The 22,077-nt window shown below is 49.9% G+C and overlaps 1 protein-coding gene across 1 annotated transcript in view; it reads right to left on the reverse strand.

Moving 5' to 3' along the window:
- Window positions 1–726: 726 nt before the first annotated feature.
- CPA5 (carboxypeptidase A5) overlaps window positions 727–22,077 on the reverse strand; it is a gene marked incomplete at its 3' end in the record, with an annotated part of 49,535 nt that continues 28,184 nt past the window's right edge. The window contains exons 5-15 of the mRNA XM_082662473.1: window positions 19,836–20,025; window positions 18,591–18,672; window positions 17,455–17,589; window positions 8,816–8,914; window positions 7,564–7,665; window positions 6,263–6,364; window positions 5,797–5,907; window positions 5,242–5,332; window positions 1,744–1,943; window positions 1,404–1,488; window positions 727–914 (exon numbers count right to left, since the gene is read on the reverse strand). Of these exons, the coding sequence (XP_082518599.1) occupies window positions 727–914; window positions 1,404–1,488; window positions 1,744–1,943; window positions 5,242–5,332; window positions 5,797–5,907; window positions 6,263–6,364; window positions 7,564–7,665; window positions 8,816–8,914; window positions 17,455–17,589; window positions 18,591–18,672; window positions 19,836–19,951 (1,311 nt within the window). The 5' untranslated portion in view covers window positions 19,952–20,025. The remainder of the gene's footprint in view (window positions 915–1,403; window positions 1,489–1,743; window positions 1,944–5,241; window positions 5,333–5,796; window positions 5,908–6,262; window positions 6,365–7,563; window positions 7,666–8,815; window positions 8,915–17,454; window positions 17,590–18,590; window positions 18,673–19,835; window positions 20,026–22,077) is intronic.

Raw genomic sequence — 22,077 nt, forward strand, 5'->3', positions numbered from 1 at the left:
AACTTCTCAGTGCACGACAACCACGATGATTATCGTGAGGAGGAAAAAGAGGACTTCTCTCTGGATGTTCAGTGCTGTGCTGTGCTGGCTCTGACTGGCTGCGACTCTCCTCCCAAGACCAAGGGAGGCTGTGAGGGTACCCAGCAAGAGCAGGTCACAAACCAGTAACTTTTTCACTTTCGTTAACAGGGTGAGAGGGATCTTCTGAATGGAGGACTCTGAAATGTGCGTCTACTCCCTACCCAGCATGGGAAATGAAGCAGGAAGAGGAGGAGGCTGCCTGTCTGTACCCACCCCTCGCTCCGGGTGCCAGAAACACCACCACTGGAGATCCACTCCCTCAGATCAAATACTGTCCCCTCCAGGCTCACTTAAAATGTAAATACCAAAGGGACAGTGCAGTGTATTAGTCGCTCCAGGGGGTGTGCTATCTGTTCTAGGCCCCGAGAACATTTCAAGAGGAGAAAAAGGAAGGGCTGCTAGTCCCCCTGTCTGCATGGATACCTGAGGAATGAAGAGGCATTTCCAAGGCTCCTGTCCCCTCCTCAATGCTGAGCCCAAAGGGGTGGCAGTCAGTGCCAGAAGCCACCAAGCCTCTTCAAACTTTTTTTTATTTCCTAAGGAGTCAGGGCAGGGGTGGGGAAGGGATCCATAACTTGGGTTTCAGGAGGAGCCCAGGCCTTGGGAAAGAAGACAAACCCTCTGGCTCTGCCCTCAGCAGTATTGTCAGTAGGGGTGATTAAGCGTGTGCTCCATGATGGTCCGAATGGCCATCCACGTCTCCTGGGCTGTGGGGATAATCTGTGTGGCTGGCAGCAGGAAGCCATAGTGCCCCGCGTCACGGAGCTCGAAGGTGAAGGAGTACTTGATGCCACTGTCATAGGCCCAGTCGACAGTGATCCCACTGGCCACATCTGGATACAAAAGGGCAAAGAAATGCCCCCAAAAGGAAGAACAGGGTGTGGTCACAAGGTACAGAGGCATCCTGAGAGGACAGTGGGCCCTGGGGGCCAAACTCCCACCCATTCCAGACCACACCAAGCTTCCTGGCCCAGGCCTCAACCTGGGCCATACACTGCTCACCCAGCCCAATCTCTGCCCTGGCAAAAAGAAGCTTCTGGAGGCCACCAGACTTAGGTTATTTACCCTCAAAGAACATTGCAGTAACCCAGGCATTGGGAGATAGGCACTAATTAATGCTGCAAAGAAACAGGTGTCTGTGTCTGGGTACCACCATTCACCCTTCTATTCAAATGTGGAAATCAGCTCTGGCCCAGCCCAGCTAGATCTATGGCACAACCCTGTGGCCAACCAGGCCTGCCAGTCAGCAGAGCTTGCACCTGGCCCGACCCTAGGTGGATGTGGTGCCTGAAGCAGCAACAGACGAGGGAAGGCTCACTCACAGAGGGTGGTGCTGATGCTGCCATAAATGTACTCGATCCCATGAACCTCATACAGGGCCTGCACTGCATCCTTGGCAAGACTGTACTGCAAGATTAAATCCAGAGAGTGAGATGCCGGCGCTCCCCACACTCCCACACCCTCACCAGCTGCTGAGAAGCAGGGTCTTCAGAGTCTTGGAAGTTGAACATGTAGATGGCTCTCGTGAGAAGGAAGCACAGCACCTCCAGTTTTGAACTTGATCACATGTGAGAACAAGTCCCCCCACCCCCCACTCCCTACCATGGGGCCTGTTGGGAGTCTGCTGGATGCCTCCCCCAAGCCCTAAGCAGCCAATCTCACCAACTCTTCCTGGTTTGAAACAGGCTCCAGAGAGTGGCCGTAGGGGTACATGAGCATCTGAGAGTAGCTGTGGATGGAGATCAGAGCATTGATGTTCCCGTGGGACGTGATGAAGTCCACAATGGCAGCCACTTCTGGCTCTGACTGAGGGGAGGGCCCATGATAAGTCTCTGAGCAGGGGTTGTTGTTAGAACCATTTCCTGGAAGTGGAGTCAAAGCACCCAAAGTGTTCAAATTCCCAGGCTTGGGAAAGACACTTAGTGCTCACAAAATATACTGTACTCCTCTACATTTCCTAGCCTCTTTTGCAGTTTGGTTGAGGTCATGTGACTACTTTTGACCAATGAGAATGTGAGCGGTGATGATGTGTCACTTCTAGTTGGAGGCTAAGAGCAAGTGCGACTTCTCGACACTCTCTTCTGTCTGTGTGCTTGAAGGAAAAAACTCTAAATGGAGAAGTGTCCTGGATCCCTCTGTCACCAGTGGAAGAAAGCTGTCAAGGAGGGGCACCTACCCACATTGGACTTTGTATGCATGAAAAATAAATTTATATTGTGTTAAGCCACTGAGATTTGGAGGGATATTTGTTACTGCTTCATACCCTAGCCTAGTACATCAGAGGAGTGTTGCCACACCATGACTCAGCAGCTCTGTGGCCCTGTAGGGAGCTCCCTTGGCTTGTCCTTTGGTTAAGCCCTGACTGTGGCTCCATTAGAAAGGCAGGCCTGCCTCAGCAGTTGCCAGTAGGTCTCCAACCTGGCCTCCCCTATGAGCAGTGACCCCTTTGAGCTGATCCTTCTCTGCTGACCCTCCACTGCCATGGGAAAGGCCTGGGTCAGTTGAGTGCTCAGACTTATTGTCTGCTCAAGCTTTGCCACAGCCATAGCCCAAGAACAGCATGAACTTGGAGGAAAAGAGAGACTAGATCACCATAGTTGCCCAAGGCTGGTCTGGGAACCACAGATGCAAAGAGTCTTTGAAAATTCTTCTTGGGGACCTAAGTTGGAGAGAGGGCAAAGAGCAGCTGTGCTTCTATTCTGTTCACAAATTTAATTTGTTCCCATCTCCTACTAGACTCTTTGCTCCCCATCTCTTTTCTTCCTCTTCTGTTTTCCTCCCCTCCCCAAGGGCCATGTCATGGAGGGCTAGGCTGGGCTGGTCACGATTTGTGGGTTAGGAACACAACTGGAAAGAGCATCCCAGGTCCTGCTCTCACTCCTCCTCCCTGAAATGACTGCACAGAAGCCAGTCAGAGGCCAGAGATTGCCCCAACTTCTGAAGCCTCCTGAGGATGCCAGAGCACCCCTCAGGGCAGTGAGTTGGCCAGAGAGCTGAGAGGCTTGCCCACCAGTTTAGATGCTGCTCTAGGACTGCAGCAAACAGGTCCTCCCCAAGGGTGCAGGTGAGGGCAGCGGGGTGGGAGGGATGATCTACAGATTACTCTTTACGCAGCAATTAAATTAAGGCAATAATAAAACCATAAACAAAATCTTCCCCCCTGAGTCACTAACCAGACACTCGATATTTCTGGCCACAGGCAGGCCCAGAGGCAATTCTGTCACCTGGGAGCGCATCTCTTCTTGGTCTTCGGGTCCTTGCCTAGGGCAAGGACTGACCCTGGTTAGAAGGGGATGTGCCTGCAGGAAAAGAGGGCGTAGGAGCAGCCTCACAGGCTGGAGCTGGCCCAGCTAACAGTGGCCCTGTTTGTTGTGTCTGTTGGGAGCCTCTGCACCTGCTACACTTGATGAATGACAAATAGCAACAGATGAGCAGAGCGAGGGAGGCTGCAAGCTTTGTCTGCGTTTGCAGCCCACGCATGGAAAGTGGTTCCCCTGCCAACGACCAGGTGGCTTTGCCCAAATATGGAGAAACACTTCAGGCCGTTAGTTCTGGTTTGAGCTAGGCAGAATAAACTAATCTTCCCCTGACCAAATGGGAATTAGCTGTCTGTCTCTGACATTCACAGTCAAAGTCCTCTGAGCCTGCCTGTTTCACAAGTACCTGCTAATGGATTCATTAGCTATTTATTTTTCCTTCTCTAAAAATGTAATTTGTAGCAAGGGGAACTCACTGGAAGGACATGGTAAATTATTAAAAGCAGTAATCTTTGGGCAGGGGGATTATGGGAGCTTTTTGTCCCCTCTGGGCTTTTTTCCCACATATTTTTTTTTACATTGTGTATATATATATACTGATTTTTTTTCCTGTGGTGAAACTCACAAAAGTTATTTTCTTTAAGAGGTAATTTGTCTTTCTTCTAGCCAGTCTGTCTCAGGGTACGTGGGCACTCCCTTCAGCCAGTTCTGAGGGGCCCACGTGGATGCCCTCTTGGGGGCAAATGTCTGGTTATTTGGAGGTGGAAACCTAATTTTATGTGGCTGTGTTCCCTTACACAAGCAGCTAAAACACAGCCCCAGACTCTCAGGCAACCCCTACACTGTGGGCTGGTGGCCTCGCTCTGTATGCTTCAGAGCTGTCCTTATTTTCAATGAGAACAGATTCAAATCAGATTTTCAAAGCAATGGGCATCCAGATCTAGAATGTTCTATCTCGTGGGCTTGACCTCCCATCTGCAGATCTGCTTTTCAACAGCATGGCGAGGGGGTAGGAGCAGCCAACAGCACGGCATCGTCTCCTGTGGAGCCAAACCCTGATTCCCCAGTATAGTGTGGGAGCAATATCTGGGGGCTGAGGGCTGTACCCATACACCCCTCTGTTTTGGAGACTTTCCTGGTTAGACCCAGAACCCCAACCATCAAATTTCTGCATTCCCAGGGTCCACATACTCATCTCTGGGCTTTCTGGAAGCCTCAGTTTCCCCATCTAGTCCCTAAGCCCCTCGTGTGGCAAGGGAGATAATCAGAAAGAACACCAAGGGAACTCAGGAGGAAGCTGCCCACCCCTCCCTTGAATGATACAACCCTGCAGGTAAACAACAGTCCAACAGCCCAGGGTCACAAAGTAATTGGGCCAAAAATAAAAGCCAGGCTCAAGTCAGTGTTAATGATAAGGAACTAGTTTATTCTATGTTCGAACCTTTGTTCTGGCCTCCCCAGAGGGCAAAATTTGGGTCACAGGTCTCAGGGAATGAATTTGGAGGCATTTTCTTGTGGCATGCTCCATTCAAGGAAGGGCTAGAGATATTTGGGTGGGGCACCACAAATTCTGGGTTTTGAACAATGAGCAAGACTACTTTGGACCTCCTTAAGCCTTTCTCTGCCATATTTAGGATCTGACCCTTGCAGTTAGTCCCCAGGCAAGGAGCTGTTTCCCATGAAGGCTTAGCATATGTATACATTTAACAGACATATGCAACCTCTCCCCATACCTCACGGCCGATCCTAGGCATGTGCCTGCCTGTCTCTGGCCATGACTCACTTGCATTAGCTAACTGCTTTGCCTCCCCAGTTATGAGTCAACATAATCTGACTGTGTGGGAGACGTGCCAGGAACCAAGTCCTCTCCAGCCCTGCCCCCGGGTGCAGCAGACTGCAGTACCTCCAAAGCCTGACTTCCAGGTCCTGTTAAGATCCACACCAATGCAGAAGATTCCGGGTCTGCTGCACTTGTTCTTCCGCCACAAGCGGTTCTGAAAATGCGCAGGGCAGGTGACCTCATTCACTGGGCCCATTCCTGGGTGGGAGCCTCTGACATCCTGGTCTAGGAAGCGGGGTCCGGCGGGCCAGGGAGGGGCAAAAGGAAGGAATCTCTGGGGCAGGATGAGGCTGGCATGGGGCTGGGCCAAGGCTGCAGATCAGATGCTTTGTGGTTAAACCTGGGGTATTATGAGGTTAAACATGGGTATGGAGAGAGGCCCAAGCACAGTCAATCAACAGTGGCCTTCCCTGGGCAGCAAGAGGGAGGCTGAAGGGCAAGAGCTGCAGCTACAGTATCTGAGCAGCCCGCCTGCCTCAGTGAGGCTCTGCAAGGAGCCCCCGCGGGGCCTGCCCCTAGGGAACCTCAGCCAAGCATCCCAAAGCCACAGTGACCTTTCCTCCATTCCCCCAGAGCTGACCCCTGATCCTTGACCCCCTCCCTCTCAGGTACTCTCACCATGCTGTGGCTATAAGCAAACCCGTCAGGGTTGGAGACAATCTCCATAAAGATGTCCACGGCATTCAGTACGTCTGTCACGATGTGGTCTTTGCCATATTCATTGACAATCTGCAAGAAAGGGCAGGGTGGGGACAGGGTGAGGGACAGGAGGCCCTGCTGGGCTCTCCTCCGAAGCAGAGCAGGACATCTGTACAGCCAGTGGCTGTAGGCAGGGGTGGCATCAGTCATCAGGTTCAGCCTTGTGCAGAACCAAAGGCTTGGATTTTAAACAACTAGAAAGCAGAGGACAGCTTGGGGCTCTGTGCTGCAAAAGGCCAGAGCACATGGCAGCTGTTCCATAGGGCAGGAGTGTAGACAGCCCCCTGGGTTAGGAGAACCACGAATTAAGTTTTCAACTGGAGGTGCCCTTAAATAGTTGAGTAGCCCCCATTCCCCCAGCCCAGCCCCCATGGTCTGTGCTGACCTCCCTGGCAGTCCAGATGCCGGTGGCATGGGTGATCCACTCCCGGGAGTGGATTCCAGTGTCGATCCAGATGGCTGGGCGCTGCGAACCTCCAGTGCTGAACTGGGGAAAAGCACCGGACCCCATACAAGTTTGAACCAAAACAGCTACAGGGCTGTCCCTAGACTGCCTGGAAGGAGGCCCCAGACGTATCCTCACTGCCTGGAGCGGCCCCATGTTCCTGAGAGGGGGGCTGTAGGTGGAGGTACCTGTGCATGAGCCCATAGAAAGTGCACACGTGTGGGGGTGCCCTGGAGACACAGTGATGCTCTTGGAGAGCAAAGTGATCCAGGCAGAGGCACAGAACTTCCCAAGTTTGAAAGTATTTTAGACTAGTGCTTCTCAAACTTTGAGGGGCACGTGAATCCTCCGGGGAGCTCAGTAAAATGCAGATTCTGATTCAGTAGATCTGGAAAGGGGTGTGTGGCTGGGAGTTTCTAACAAGCTCCCAGGAATGCTGCTGCTCCTGGTCCAAGGATCCCACTGAGTAGCAAGGTCTTAGCATTAAAGGGGGAACACAGACAGCCCTTAAGGGAAATCAAAGCAGGCACAGGCGAAGTCAAATCCCGAGCTAGATGAGACCACTTGACCCTTCAGAAGAGTCCCCCAGGGCATTGTTGAGGACTGCAGTGCCTGTCTTCTCTGAGAGCTGGATGTCAAATGCCCTGCGTGGTCCATGCTCCTGAGTGCCCTCTAGGGCACACACAAAGAATCATTTTCCCGTAGGCTCCACACTCTCACCCATCCTGCCTCCTTCATGGCCAAGGGCACTGCTGCTGCCAAGTTTACTAGAGCTCTGTTTCCAGTGGCCCCTGTGAAGGGCTGAAAGCTGTCCTCATAGACTCAGGCCTGTCTGTGGGGCTGCCTGAGCCAGATGACTTCAGTTGTTGTAAATGAAGCCTCTGGGTACTGCTCTTCCCATTAAACAGATGAAGCAACTGAGGTAACAGGAAGAATGCTGACTCACTCACACTCACATCCCAAGTCCAAGGTGATGATTGCCACTCTGCAGTTCCATCTCCTTAGCAACCCTCCCACCAGATTCCTGACCCAGACATGCCAGGTCACTGCACTACCACCTGTCCACACCTACAAGGGTGGGTCCCCGAACACCACCATCCCAAAGCTTGTGGGTCACCTCGGGACAAGAGTGTACACATCTCTCTCCCTAAAACTCCCACCCAGCCACAACCCCATATGAGCTCAACTTATGCCAGAGGCACTCACTGTACAGTCTAGTGGTCAACACTGCTAGCTTTTACCTTCAGAACAAGAATGGACCGATTTTCAAAGCTGTGGCCAATCTGAATTTCCCAGAGAATATCTGAATGATCAGTTACAAAGTTGTCGATCCAGGTATATATCTGAAAGGAATGAAGTTTCTCAGAGGGGCAGTTAAGCGGGGAGGGGGCAAATCCCAGGATCTCTCTGAGTATTCTCCTTGTCCCATCCCACCCTCTTTAATGCTTTCCCACCTCCCTTGAGGATCTAAAAGTATCACAAAAATCAAAGACTACCTTGGGTCTAAGGCAGGAGCTGTGGTTAGCCTGGATTCCCAGGCTCTTCCTAAGCCTTGCCTGGAAGAGCAGCACGTGCTGCGCCTACTCAGTCCCCAGGGTCGGCCTGCATGGCTCTCTCTGGTTGGAAGTTTCTCTTGCTTCCATATTATTGGCCCATTCAATCCATTTGACAGATCTCAGTCCTTGCAGTGTTGTTTTTAGTCATCCTGACCCTTTTAGATTCTAAGCCTCTTGAAGGCAGGATTATTTATCTCTGACATCAGTAAATACTGATGGAATATACTAATTCATTCTCTTATTCTTCCAATATATAATTAAATTAACAAATATACGAAAGAAAATGGATCCTCTATTAACGGACTTCGTGAAACGGGGAGAGTGATAATGATAATAATAGATGGACAATATCAATAATGTCATCCTTTACATGGAAATAGGATGTGTGCCTCGAGTTTCTTTCTCGACTGGGCGTCTCTATGCTTTTCTTGCATATTCTACCTTTATGAACAAGTCACAATCAGTCATGCCTGCCCTCAATGGCTGTAACTGTAATCATAAATTTTCTCCAGCTGAACGCAACTCTTTAATTCTACAAAATGGCTCTCTAACATGCCTAGCTTCCTGTCCCTCTATGCTCTAGTACTCACAGCTGGGGTCACTTAACACAAGAATGGTCGTTCAGAGGTTAAGACCCCTGGATCCCTAGCCAGAATGTCAGATAGGAAGGTGCCTCTACCTGCTCTGTTCTGGACGGTGCTGGATCCCTGCTCTAGTGTTCCACCTCCCACGCCTGCTCTGGACCGGGCTACAGTCCCCTCTATCTGAATCCTGGCTTCTGGACCTCCTTGAGCTGTCTACCTCCTGTCGCCCAGTGTGTGCTCTGCACTCCCCAAGCGTCAGCTCACAGTCTCCTGTAGACCCCAGAGTCCTGAGGCTGGAGACCCTGAGGGCTCAAGAGGACAACAGAGCCCAGAGCCTGACCTGGCAGACCCACCTCCTCCAGGGTGTGATACGAGGAGTAACTGAAGCCACTGGTGCTGCGCTCCAGCCAGCGGGATTTCACCATGGCTTCTCTCTCCTCGTCCGGCAGCACCTAGGAAGGGAAGAGGAGGCTGGGCCAGGCATGTCTCTTCTGAGGCCCTGCCTCAGCTGGCTGCACAAACACAGCATCGACACGCGAGAATGAGCCGCTGTGAGTGTGAACTGCACAAAAGGAGGAGATGCCAGGTTGCTGGGTGATTCTTCCACTTGGCAAGCTGGCATTCATGCTGCCATTTCCCAGATGAGCACAGGACAAGGAGTCTGGAGAACTTGGCTCTAAGTGTGCCATTGCCACTAACTTGCTGCGGAACCTTGATCTTGGTTTCCTCAGCTTTAAAATTGGGAATTGCCTTGCCCATCTCAAAAGGATAAAATGTAATAAAAGATATAAAAGTGTCTTGGAAAAGATGCTCATGAGCTACTGCCAACATTGCTTTTGTCCTCTGTGAACACTCTGTTGAGCCAAAGCCCAAGCTGAACTATGTACACTGACCCCTGTGGGAGCAGAGGGCTCCCCTGACCCACAGCATGCACTCTGCCCCAGGAAGTAGCCCAGACAGTTGATGTCCAAGCCATTCGAAAAGCCAGTCCAAATCATTATACTTAATGTGCCAACAGTCTGTCACTCACCATCTTAACTGCCTCTTAAACACAAGTACAGGTGAGCCAAAGTAATGTCCTTCCTTGAGTGGCAATTTGGAGTTGGCACACAATCCTCATGTGGTACTTCCCACAGAGCGGGCAGTATAGTGCCTGGGTTGAACTGACCTCCCACATCATCCTGGGGCATTTTTCTCAGCTCGGGACTCAGTGAGGTGGGCAGGTGCCCTTCACCCTAAGCTCATACCCTTACATTGACACCCAGGGACCGAAGCACCCCAGGACTCAGCCCTGCCTGTGCAGCATGGGAGGTGCCTGGGCCCCTTTGCCACAGGGGTGCTGGGAAAGCAGAGGCCGTCAACCCAGAGTCACTCTGGTTTGCAGCTCTGGGTCACAAGTAAATCCTGATAATGCCTTGCTTCAGGCCAGAGTCTTTTAGTTTAACCAAGCATCTGTATACTCATCATCTCGGTTGATCTGGTCAGATGACCTGATGACAGGGCAAGAATTAACTATTCATGTTTTAGAGAAAAAGCAAATTAGAGAGGTAAAGAGACTTAATAGCAAAGCTAACTAGGGGCAGAGGTGAGATAAAAACCCAGATATCCTAGTTTCTAACATTACGTTCCTTAAGGCCAGCTTGCTATCAAAACTAAAAGCTAATAAGAATCTCACACACACACACACACACACACACACACACACACACACACGTCTATGTGTGTGTGTGTGTGTGTGTGTGTGTGTGTGTGTGTGTACATAGAGAGAAAAAGAGTAAGCACACATATAAAATATGAACAACAGGTGAAAAGTCCATCATACTATTCTTGTAATTTAAAAATGCTTTAAAATAATGAAAAGGCAATACCCCAAGCATAGGAAAACAACATAGTAAAATGTCAAAAAAAAACCCAAAATGCTAACATGCCTGTTAGGAGAGAAAGATTATGATTTCAAGCAATTTTTCCTTTTCTCTATTTTTGCATTTTGGCAACGTGCTCACACTACTTCAATAAGGAAAATCTTCTAAATGAATAAATAATACTAAAACAAAGACAAAACACCCAAATGGCTAAAAATAAAGCAGCAGCCATGGCGCCTTCAGTCCCAGGGCTAGAAGAAACACTCCCGCCTTGCCCCGCTGCAGCCGAGGCCACTATCAGATGACACACTCACCCCATCGCCCCTGTCAGCTTGCTCACAACCCTCAAGTTCACAGATTTTTAAATGGGAGTGGAAGTCAATGTTTGGGGCTCATTTCATTCTCTTTTTGAGCACCAACTACACGCTAGGCATTTGTAATTGCAATGTTCTCTAGCTGAACTCGCTGGGCTGGGGACGTTCCCACTTGGGCAAAGCTGGGATTGCTGGTTTAGTTAGAGATGGCTGGAGGAGCCCTGATCCTCACTGGCACAAGCACCAGCCTGGGAAGCTCTAACAAAGGAAATTTGTCTTCTTCCCAGAAAATCAACGGAAATCTCAGCAGCCTCCATGACCAATGTGTGTCCCTCACTGTGGGCTGGGCATGACCAGCTGCAGTGAGCAGCTGCAGAGCAGAGAGCAGGTCAGGCCAACGCACCCGGAGTCAGGGCCCCAACGCCGTAAAGTTAAAGGGCACATACATCTAACTTCCAAGGGATGGAGGTGGTGAGTGAAGGTGGAGGAGAGGGAAGAAAAATTGGGAAGATAGGACCTGAGGACCCAGTTCTTTCCCCACAGCTCAGGGACACCCACAGGAAGAGAGTTCCCATAAGGCTGTCCTTTGTTCCACACGACAGCTTGGAGGCAAATGGGAAGTCGGCACTAAACTGCAAATAACTTTCCAAACACGCTCACAGCCTTGTGAATGGATATGACACCCGCTTACAAATTGGGAATGCTCAGCCCTCACAGCTGGGCCCTTGATTCCAGGAACATTAATCTACCCTGGCCTGAAAAATACGCAGATGTTTGCTCCCTTCACAGGGCTGAGGGAAGGGGATGGGAGAACTAAGAATGCAGACTTGCCGCAGGCTTGCCTAATTACAGCCCTGTCAGGCTTCTCAGAGAAAAAAAAAGACTCAGAAGTAAGCCATTTGCCTCCCTGGAAGCCGTAAGCTGACAGGGAAAGTAATACCTCGGTGTAAATTAATTTATGACAGGAGCAAGGAAGGATGGGGACATTAAGAACAGCACCTCCAAGATGGGGAGCTGGGGGAAGCTGATCGTAACGGTGAAGCTGACACCTGAGGGGAATCTGCATTCACAGCTCACTCCAACCACAGACGTAAAATGGACGAAGTTCACAGAAACAGTGGTGGCGGGCAGGAGATGGGCTCTAATGTCCGCTCTGTGAGGAGGGCAGTCACCTCTTCTCATGCATCCCTGGCCTCCTCTTCCAGGCCTAACATTTGCAGTCGCAGCTGCATGGCCAGTGGCAGTTACAGTCCATGCCTACGTTTGGATGGCGGGTGAGGGGGTACAGATCTGGGGCTGTTAGAATGGACCCCTCAGAATTCAAGACCGAACCGGGGCTTCCCTGCCCAAAAGGCAAAGCTAAAACGCCATACGAACAACGACACCGCTTGAGAAGGCAGACGGCACAAGAGTAAAGGGCCCAGGGCCTGGAGTCAGGCTGTCTCAGATTAAATCCTGACGTTGTCACTAACTTGGGCAAATTGCAAAGTTCTCTGTGCCTCAGTCTCCTAAATTAGGAAATTCTCTGCACATTCATAAAATGAGGGTCATGTTACCATGTACTTTCACACATACTTGAAGTGTTCTTGTGAGGATTAGAAGGGTGAATACATGTAAAATGCTTAGAACATTGCCTAGCATGCAGTAAATGCCAGGTATGATGATGATGACAACGACAGGACAACAACAGTGACTCTTGGGTGACTCCAGGACTCTGGTGGAATAATCATTACAGGGCATGACCAGGAAATCTGGGTTCCTCCAGGGAGAAGTGGTGTCTGCAGGACTTGGACAGCAGGTGACCCCCATTAGTGGTCACTTGGGTGAGTCAGGCAGCCCCTGCCCCTCCCTGGGACCAAGAGAGGGGCCTAGTCCTTCTGCTGACCCTGTCTCCCAACTCCTACCCCCAACCCTCCTCAGCCCCCTATCCCCATGCAGCCAGACTCTGGCTCTCCCTCAGGGCCTTACCCATGATTCCTTCCTTTCCTTGCCTATTCCTGTCTTCCTCTCCTCTTTAGAGCTGCCACCCAGCCAACACCTTTCCCACTTTTTAATCTCTTCTACTCAGCAGACCAGTGTTTGTGAAGCACACACTGGGCACTAAAGATATGGCAGCCAACAAAACAAAATTGCCTGCCCTCATGGAGCTTACAGTCTGGTAGGGGAGACAGACAGCAAACAAGACAAATAAGTAAATCATATAGGATATTAGAAGGCTGTACGTGCCAAGGAGAAAAGTGAGGGCGGGAACTGGGAGAGTGTGGGAGGAGAAGGGTACAACTTAAAATAGGGTGAAAAGTTGATACGTGAATCAAGTGTTGAAAGTAGTGCGGGAATAAGCCATGCCGATATCTGTAGAAGCAGCATTCCAGCTACAAGGACCAGCAAGTGCAAAGGCCCTGAGGTATGATCCTAGTCAAGGGCACTGAAGCAGGAATAGGTCAGGCAAGCTGGAGGAACATCAAGCAGGTTCCAGTGCCTGGAGCAGAGTGAGCAAGGGGAGAATGGCCAGTGACGTGGGGTGGGGCTTGCATCGTGTAGAGCCTTACAGCAGTCTTAAGGACTTTGGGTTTTACTTTGAATAATGTGGGGAGACACTGAGGGTTTTAAGCAGAGGAGTGACATAATAGGACTTGCATATTTTTAAAGGTCACCTCTGCTGTTTTGAGGCTAGGCAATAAGGAGGCAAGGGTGGAATCAGGGAGAACCGTTAGGAAACTACCAGAATAATCCAGGTGAAGGCTGATGGGGTGTCGACCCGTGGTGATAGAATAGGATGTGGTAAGATATATTTTGAAGGGAGAGCTGGTAGGATTTGCTAATGGACTGTCTGTGGGATGTGAGAAAAGAGTCAAGGATGACTCCAGGTTTCTTGTCTGAGTGACGGGAGGATGGCACTGCCATTTCCTGAGTTGGGGAAGGCTATGGAGGAGCAGGCCAGGGAGTGGCCAGGGGAGCTAGGTTTGTACCTGTGAAGTTTGCTATGCCCATTAGACACCTAGGTGGAAATGCCAAGTAGATGGTCAGATACGTCAGTCTGGAGTTCAGGTCGGATATATAAGTCTGGCTGGAGCTATAAATATGGGAGTATTCAGGAGGTTGAAGGTATTCAATGCCATGATCCTGGATGAGGGGGTAGAGGAGAGGTCAAAGGACAGAGCTGGGAAACAGGGAAACAACATGCAAAGGAGCAGCCAGTAAGATGGGACAACCAGGAGAGCGTAGTGTCGTGGAAGCCAGAAGGAGAGACGTGTTCCAGAGAGGAGAGAGTGACCAGTCAGGCTGAAAGATGAAAGAACAGGACACTGCACTCAGAGCTGACTGCTGAGTTGGACCTAGGAGCTGTGTGTGACGTTGTCAAGGGCAGTTGAGGTGAAGCAGGCAGTGGACAGTCCACCCGACGAGAGGGATGGAGATGGTAAGTACAGTCAATATTTCCAGGAGTTTTGCTCTATGAGGAAGAGGAGAAATGGGGTGATAGCTGGAGGTGGGGGAAAGGATCAAGAGAGGACCTTTTTAAGATGAGAGAAATAACTCTATATTTGTATGCTAATGGGAATGATCCAGGAGAGAGGGGAAAATTGGTGAAGCAGTATTTACGCTAAATTGTATCTTGCTCTAGAGCGTGCTCGGAGAATGGGTGATTTTTGTTTTCTCCTTTGTGCTTTCCCCTATTTTCCAAATTATCTATCATGAATATTTATTAATTTTGTAATCAGAAAAAAGCCATTAAAATCCACAGAGCTGATTGCTCAAGTGAAGCTTTTCCATGGTGACTCATCCCAGGGAAAAAAAAAAAAACAAAACCAAAGGGCTGAAAAGAATGAGGAGGTGAAGAAAAATTAAATGCAAATACAGCTCACTCAACATCAGATAATTTCTTCCCTGGCCCACTGCAATTTCCTCACCACCCTCCTGTCTGTCAGTCTCTCCCTGTTCCTGTCCCCACCTCAACATTGTCAACATTGTCACTGTCAGAGGGATTTTTCTTAAAATGCAAATCTGATCATGTCAGAGCCCTCCGATGGCTCCCCCATGCTTTTCGGGATTTTATCTTGACTTGTTCACCTGGTGGAGGATGCCCTTTGTGCTCTGGTCTGGCCTCAGTGCCAATCATAGGCCCCTTCCCCTCCCCGCCCCCCGCCTCCCGCTCTTCAGCCACACCGTAATTACCGCCTTCTCGGAGCGACATGCAGTGCCTCTTGTACTCGCTCCCATAGCAACCTGCTCCACTCCATCAGCGCATCATCCACTCCATTGTAATCACTGATTTACTCCCCTCAACTCTCCCATCCCCACAGCACTCAAGCGCCCCTGGATCCAGTGACTAGATTTTTTTATCTTTGTTTTTCCAGTGCCTTGCCCAATACCCGGCACACAGTAGGTGTCTCTGCATCTGTGGGTGGAATGAACAAGCAGATCTCAAGCATCCCTCTGATCACAAGGCAGGAGTGGCAGGGGGGCACTTCCCTTCCTCAAAAATCTCCAGCGCCTCTGGCCAAAGTAAAAGCTGGCACCAAGGTTTTTCACACTTTCTCTCAGCCTGGTACTAACAAGCAAGCATACTCTCTCCTCTTCCCTCTCCTTCTCACGTCCATTAAGTCAACTAACATTTACTAGGCCCCGCCTAAGTGGCAGGCCCTATGGTAGGTGCTGGGAATATAAAGATAGATAAGGCAAATGATTCTGTACCTTGAGGGGCTCAGGGGAGGGGGCTCTGGAGACAAAGACCAGCATATTAGCCAGGTCTCTCTCCGGGCATGCTCCTCCTGAACCTGCCAACAGAGCGATTCATTCAGCACACAGTGGTTGAGGGCCCACCATGCAGGAGACACTATGCCAGACACTGGGGTGAGGTGATCCAGAAGACAGAAGGCAACCAGGTCTGTGCGTCAATAACTAAAACGTGAGACTGGAGGCCAACAACCTGAGTGGTGCAAAGCCCTTCCCTCCTGTTAGCACCTCTGAGCTTCCCTCCTCCTAGACACCTTCCCCCATCATCACCACAAATCAACTCAACACAGCAGCCTCCTCCCAGCCCCAGCTCCCTGGGAGCCAAAATGTGATCTCAAGTATAACAATCAGAGCTTGATGCGTTGCCGACAGAGCAAGTTGTTGGTGAAAATCCTGCCGGACTGGGTTAGGGCCCGGAATCGAGGGCATTTTACTGAGAGGGCATGAAAAGCTCCCCGTTTCCCACCAGCGAAGGGAATCCAGGGGCCGGGGATGACAGGAGAGGACAGTTCCAGAGGAGCCGGTGAAGCGGGGGAGACTCACAGGTGCCTCTGGGTCCATTCCTGATATGTAGAAATCAACAGAAAAATGTCAGAGACCTCTTCCTATCTCTTTGCCAAATGCTGCAGGGTCTCCAGGGCAGGACAGAAGCAGGGAAATGCAAACTTCAAAATGCAGGCACCGGTGAAAAATGAGAATTGAGCACTAAGTCTTTTGATGTGGTAGCCTCTCTTGTCTGTGGGAGTTTCCCCATTTTTGTTTGCGGGGGATTTAATTAGGGAAATGTCGAGTGGGAAACAGATGTGCCTGAGGAGGAAGAAAGGTCTTTGAATGGACCGCAGTGCCCCAGGCCCGTGCTTACAGGGGAAGGAATGCACCTAATGGTATGTGATGTCAAGTGTGTGCACTCTGGGGACTGGGTATTCCCACACGCAAAGCCCTTAGAGGAGATTAGCTGCAGCACAATGTGGCTGCGCAGGAATCTACGTGGATACAAATCTACAGGTACACGACGGCGTCTGCGGAGGGGTGCAGCCAGAGAGGTCTAACCCAGTGATGCCCGAAAGAATCGATTTAGGAAAGAGACTCCTTGGGATATCCTTGAAGACAGAACAATTAAAATAGAATTTCACGACATTCAGAAAAGACGCTGTAAGGTGCAGCAACAAGTGAGGGCGGGTGCCTGGGATGAAGTCTCCCTTCGCCCTCCCCAAGGGCAGGCCTGCAGCTGCTTCTCCCAAAGCTGTTCCTCTGGCAGAATCCTGCCTGGGAGAGGCCCCCAGTACTGAGAGCCGTGCAGTGGAGGTTGGGGGAGGGAAACCGCAGCAGGGCTCACACTCGGCTTCTCTCACCTCTTCCTGCCTCTCTGGAGTGAAGGAATCCCTTGCTATCAAATGGCTGAGACACAACAGGGACAGGAGGGAGCAGTCAGAAAAGCAAAAGGAGCCATCCAGAAGAGGTGCCTCCTCCCCATGGTGCCTAGAGAAGACCTGAGCTATTTCCTCCTGTCTCCCTTCTCTCCCGTCTCCTCCTTTGTCATGAACTACAAATTCCTCCATAAGAGGAAACCACAAGTAACCTTAAAAACACAACAAACTAGTGAATATAACAAAAGAGAAGCAGACTCAAAGGTATAGAGAACAAACTAGTGGTCACCAGTGGGGGGAGGAGGGGCAGTACAGGGGTTGGGGAGTGGGAGGTACAAACTGTTGGGTGTAAGACAGGCTCAAGGATGTATTGTACAACACGGGGGATATAGCCAATATTTTGTTATAACTGTAAATGGAAAGTAACCTTTAAAATTGTACAAATTTTTTTAAAATTTTAATTAAAAAAAAAAGAGGACTCCACAAGCTACCCTGCCATTACCATACTATGACTTATGAAGTCTGTCTTAGATTTAAATTTTCCTTGAGAAGTGTGAGGTTTCATTCTTTCCATGGTAGGTTCACAAAAATGCAGATGAAACTCCAGAAAGAAAACGTCCATTTTAGCCCTGGATGTTATTTCTCCATGTTGGGCCCAAACCAAAACAGGATATGAAGGTGAGACCCCAGCCACAGCGCTGGGGCAGGACCTCACCTGGATGTCCTTTATCATGATGCTGTAAGCAAGGCCATGAGACTCCAGGTAAGCTTTGATGTCCTTCAGTTCAGAGAAAGGAACCCTCATATCCACAGGAAGGCTGGGCCTGGCTGGGCCACGCCAGAAGTCCACCTTGATCACAAAGGAGAAAAAAATGGGCATGTTTATCACACAATCCTGTAGGCACCCTGGAGGGCCAGATGTTCTTCTCTTATACAGTTGAAAGGGCCCCAGGTCCAAAATGAAACCCCTAAGGCCGAGCAGAAAGACAGGGACAAACAAAATCCCTAAGTGACTGAGTTTCCTTCCCTGATGTTAAGCACCTCATCTCCCAGCCTCACTCACAAAATGTAACTTCGCCTGGATGCAAAGAGCCCAAAATAATTTCTAAAGGTGAGACGGCTCATCATCTGGAACATTAACATGGACAAGAACCCTGGTGAGGAGAGGGAGACATCACTGCCCCTAAACCCCAAAGGGGTAGGAGAGGCCTGATCTGGATCCCTGTGCCATCCGACTGCCATGTCTATTTTTCAGTTTGTAAAATGGAGAGACTTATTATAAAGTTTTCTGAGTCCTGGTTGATAGGGGCACTCAAAAGAATAGGAACGTGGGCTTTGGGCCACATCCAGAAATACCCGGTTGTTTCAACAGCCCTCAAACACAACCCTTCTATTATTGAAGAAAATGTTTTCCTTTGTGGAATACTTGCTGAGGACAAATGTTCTCAGAAACCAATGCTCAGGCTGACAGGGACGAACCCAAATAAAACACAGGTTTGCCAAGCTAAGCCATTGCAGTTGGGAAGCAGATGTGTCCAGTCTGCATGCTGCATGGCATACCACCCAGAGATACATGTACCTCTCGTGTAGCTTCAGGACATTCCAGCCATTTTCAGAGCAGCCCCCCTACAGGACAGAGGGGAAAGCCAAGAAGGGCCACCCAACCTTCCAGGTGAGTGTTCCCAACCTCTTTTGAAGAGGAGGCACATTTGATTTTTCCACAGTGTTGTGATCTTTGGCAGACACACCCAGAGGGCAGGTTTGGGGTGGGGGAAGCAGGACACTGAGCCAAAGGTGCAGGTTGCTGTGAGGGAGGAGAGAACTCGTCCCCAAGCCCTGTGGAGTCCTCACCTTCTGAGGCTTCAGGCCCTCCAGATCTCTAAGAAGTGAAAGTTGCTTCTCATTTTTAGCCAGGACTCGAAGAACCTGGTCACTGGAAAGACACAGAGAGGGTGGAGGGAGCTGTTCAGAGGGATTCCTGGAAGACTGTGCTGCTTGGGAGAGGCAGAGTGGAAAAGAGGCCAGACTGCGGGGACCTGGCAGGACAGCCGGGAGGCTAGAGGACCCCTGAGCAGAAGGACTTGTAGCCCTGGGAAGCAGGAAAGCCCTTTAGCCCAGGACCAGTGGTCTCTCCAGCCCCAAGGACAGACCACCCAGGGGACTAAATATAAAAAAGCCTGTCAGTGCCGCTGATGAACCCAATGCTAAGACAGGGAAAACAGGATGGGAAAGGAATGTGGGGGATGGAGGAGGGAGGGAGAACAAAAGGAATAAAGGAGAGAAAGGAACAGACACAGGGAGTCAGGGGCACCAATGGTGGCCCCTTGTGCTCTTCATACAAGGGCCCAAGGCCATGTCTGCCCCCAGCCCCGTGCCCTCTCCTGCCTTCTCCCAAGAGCCGCAGGACATGGAAGAGATCAATCTCACACTACCTCACAGGGGGAAGCTGAGCTCCTTCCTGTCCCTCCAGAGGGGTGGGGAGGTCATGTAACTGAGCAGCCGGCAGTGTGACCTCTGGGGTCTGAGCCTGGGATGGCGATGGCTCCCTCCCTGACCGGCTCTGACACCCTGGATGATGAACCCCCTCTCTAAGCTTGTGTCTCCTCTTCTCTACTATGGAAATACTATGGAGTGGTTACCTTGCAGGATCTTTGAGAAGCTGAGAAATCATGTCCGTAGAGAGTATATAATACTCATACTTATTTTTACTCAAGGGAAGACAATACCACACCCATACGTTAGGAGTACATAGTCTTTGGGGGGTTATAACTTTTTTAAGAATCAGAGAAAAGTTACAAACACTTCCTCCAGAAAAAAAGTAGATACACAAAAAATTTTACATATGATTTCAGGGGGTTCTTGGAGCCCTGAAAGCTTACCCTTGGAGTCCAGACTAAGAACTCTAGGTTGCGAGAGGGACAATAATACAGCTGCGTGTCCTGCCCTCTCACATGAAATTGAGAGGTGACGGAGTTGGAAGTGGGTTCAGGATGGGAACTCAAATCCTGAATCCCTTCACCTTGATCAGGTCCCGCTGGGCCACCCGGTCACCTGGCTCCCAGCAATCCTCCCTCCCACTAAGGAGCAGCCACTCACCCTGTGAAATTCATTTGGCCCAAAGCTGCTGCCAGGACAAAGCTGCAGACCAGGAGCGTCTGCCTGTCCACAGGGGACAGCCCTCGGCTCACACTTCCTCTGGGGAAGCCCTGCATGCTTCTTCCTCCAGGCGAACTTCAGGGGTTCTCCTCGTGCACGGGCACGGCCAGGCCTCAGGACAGCAGAGCACCTAAAGGCCGACAGGCCAGACCCGAGAATGTGCGTTAGGCTCTCTCTGGGGAGACCCTGCGTGGGATTCCCACACGCCAGGTCTTGGAGAGCTGGGGCGCCCCTCCCCACTCCTAGGTGAGTCTTCTCCTGAGAAGGGGAGGAGGGGAGGGAAAGAGGAAGACAAGGCCTTTAGCTGTTTCCCTCCCCAGAGGTTTGCTGGGCCAGCCTCTCGTGAACATCGAATCCTCCATCTCCAGAGAAAGACGAGAGAAGCCAGAGGCCAAAGGAAACCACTCCTTTCCTCCCTCTTCCTAATCTTTCTCTGTGCTCCTTCTCCCTCCCCATCCACTCACACATATCCTCCCTGCACATAAGGATGTGGACACCACTGAAACAATGCCGTGTTTAGACACAGAGCCGGTGCTCATTTCCTGTCTAAAAGGTCTGGGGCAATTGACCTAATCTCTCTAAGTCTCAATTTACTCATCAGTCAATCAAACGGGGTTAATAAAATCTCTCCTCCCTGCTTCACAGGATTTTTGGGGGGTATTAGATGAGACAACTTGGGTGAACTGGCTTGGCAAAGCCTGCAAAATATAATGTCATTATCTCAAAGCATTAGCTCTTAGTCACAGCTGCATCTTAGCTCAGGACTCCAGTTGCAGTGGAGAGAAGGGGAGAGAAGAAAATGGAGAGGGGAACAAAGGAAATGTCTATTCTATGAGAAGGAATTCAGTGAAGAGTCCCTTTTCTCTATCTTCAGGTGGTCACCATTATGCCAGGATAGGTAGTGCATTTTCTGCTATACATGAAGGTCACTGCAGTCATTATTATAGTTCTCGACAGAGAGCAGAGTCAATTTCTCAGTGCTGCTGAAGCCCCACACAGCCCCCTTTACAGTGTGGGAACAGTAGGAATAAAGCAGAGGCCAGCACACAAAGCAGTCATATTAGAAGGAGAAAGTGAAAGATGATGCCTGAATGGTAAATGATGAATCTAACAGAAAATCTGCAGGAGGTGGAGGAAAGGCAGAGACTAAATCCAACAAAGTTGTTCAGCAGAGGACATCAACAAAAGGCCACTTAACTGTCACTGGCGATTCTCAGAAGCCCCCCCTCCCCATCCATGCTTTCCCAGAATGGCCAATTAACCGGCCATGTGTACAGAGAGGGGAGCTCTTTTATTGAGAGAATGCCCTGCTCCCACACCCCGCTGGACCTACTCCATTATCTCGTAGTTCAGCTGTTCAGACATGCCAAACTCTCCTAGAACCCTGGCTTTGGGAACTCTCAGACTGAAACATTAGCAAAGGGTTTAAGGACCTAGAAAAGAAAGCAATTAGGCTTTCTACCCAAGTAACAGTCAGCTTCAGTTAGAAATAGGAATAAAAGAATGTATTAGTAAACAATAGCTCAGGAATTTAAAAGAAAGAAAAGTGAGATGGTGCTAGTCACCCAAAGTACCCAGCATCTTCTTGTTCAAAAGCACCATTATAAGTCACTAATAATAAGACAATCCCTGCACTTGGTTTAGAGGTGGGGAGAGAGAGAAAGAAAGACTGAGAGCAAGAGCAAAAGAGAGACAGAGGAGCAGTTAAGAATTCTTGAGAATTCTAAGGCAGCACTTCCAGCAGAACTTTCTATGATAATGGAAATGTTCTATGTCTACAGTATCCAATAGGATAGCCACAGTGGCGAGTGTGAGTGAGGAATTTTAAATTTTAATTAATTTTAATAATTTAAATGGCCACATGTGGCTAATGACTGCCATATTAGACAGCATAGTTCTATGGGAATTCACCAGCCCTGAGTACTGTCTCCAAGGCTGGATCTGAAGCAGAGACACACAGCTGTGTTTGATCTAATACCTAATATTGGCTTCTCACTCAAAATTAATTACTCATTAATTAATTCTACTTTTAGACATTAAAATATCTAATTAAGTAGACATTATTTACTCAATAAATGTTTACTGAATACCTACTATGGGCCAAGCACTTGTTAAGGTGTGGGAATAAAACAGAGCAATACAGACCTAGCCCTTAGATTTCTAATGGGGTAAGTAGACAATT

Source organism: Grampus griseus, assembly GCF_964374135.1.
Source record: "Grampus griseus genome assembly, chromosome: 9".
In the NCBI taxonomy this organism is placed as follows: Eukaryota; Metazoa; Chordata; class Mammalia; order Artiodactyla; family Delphinidae; genus Grampus; species Grampus griseus.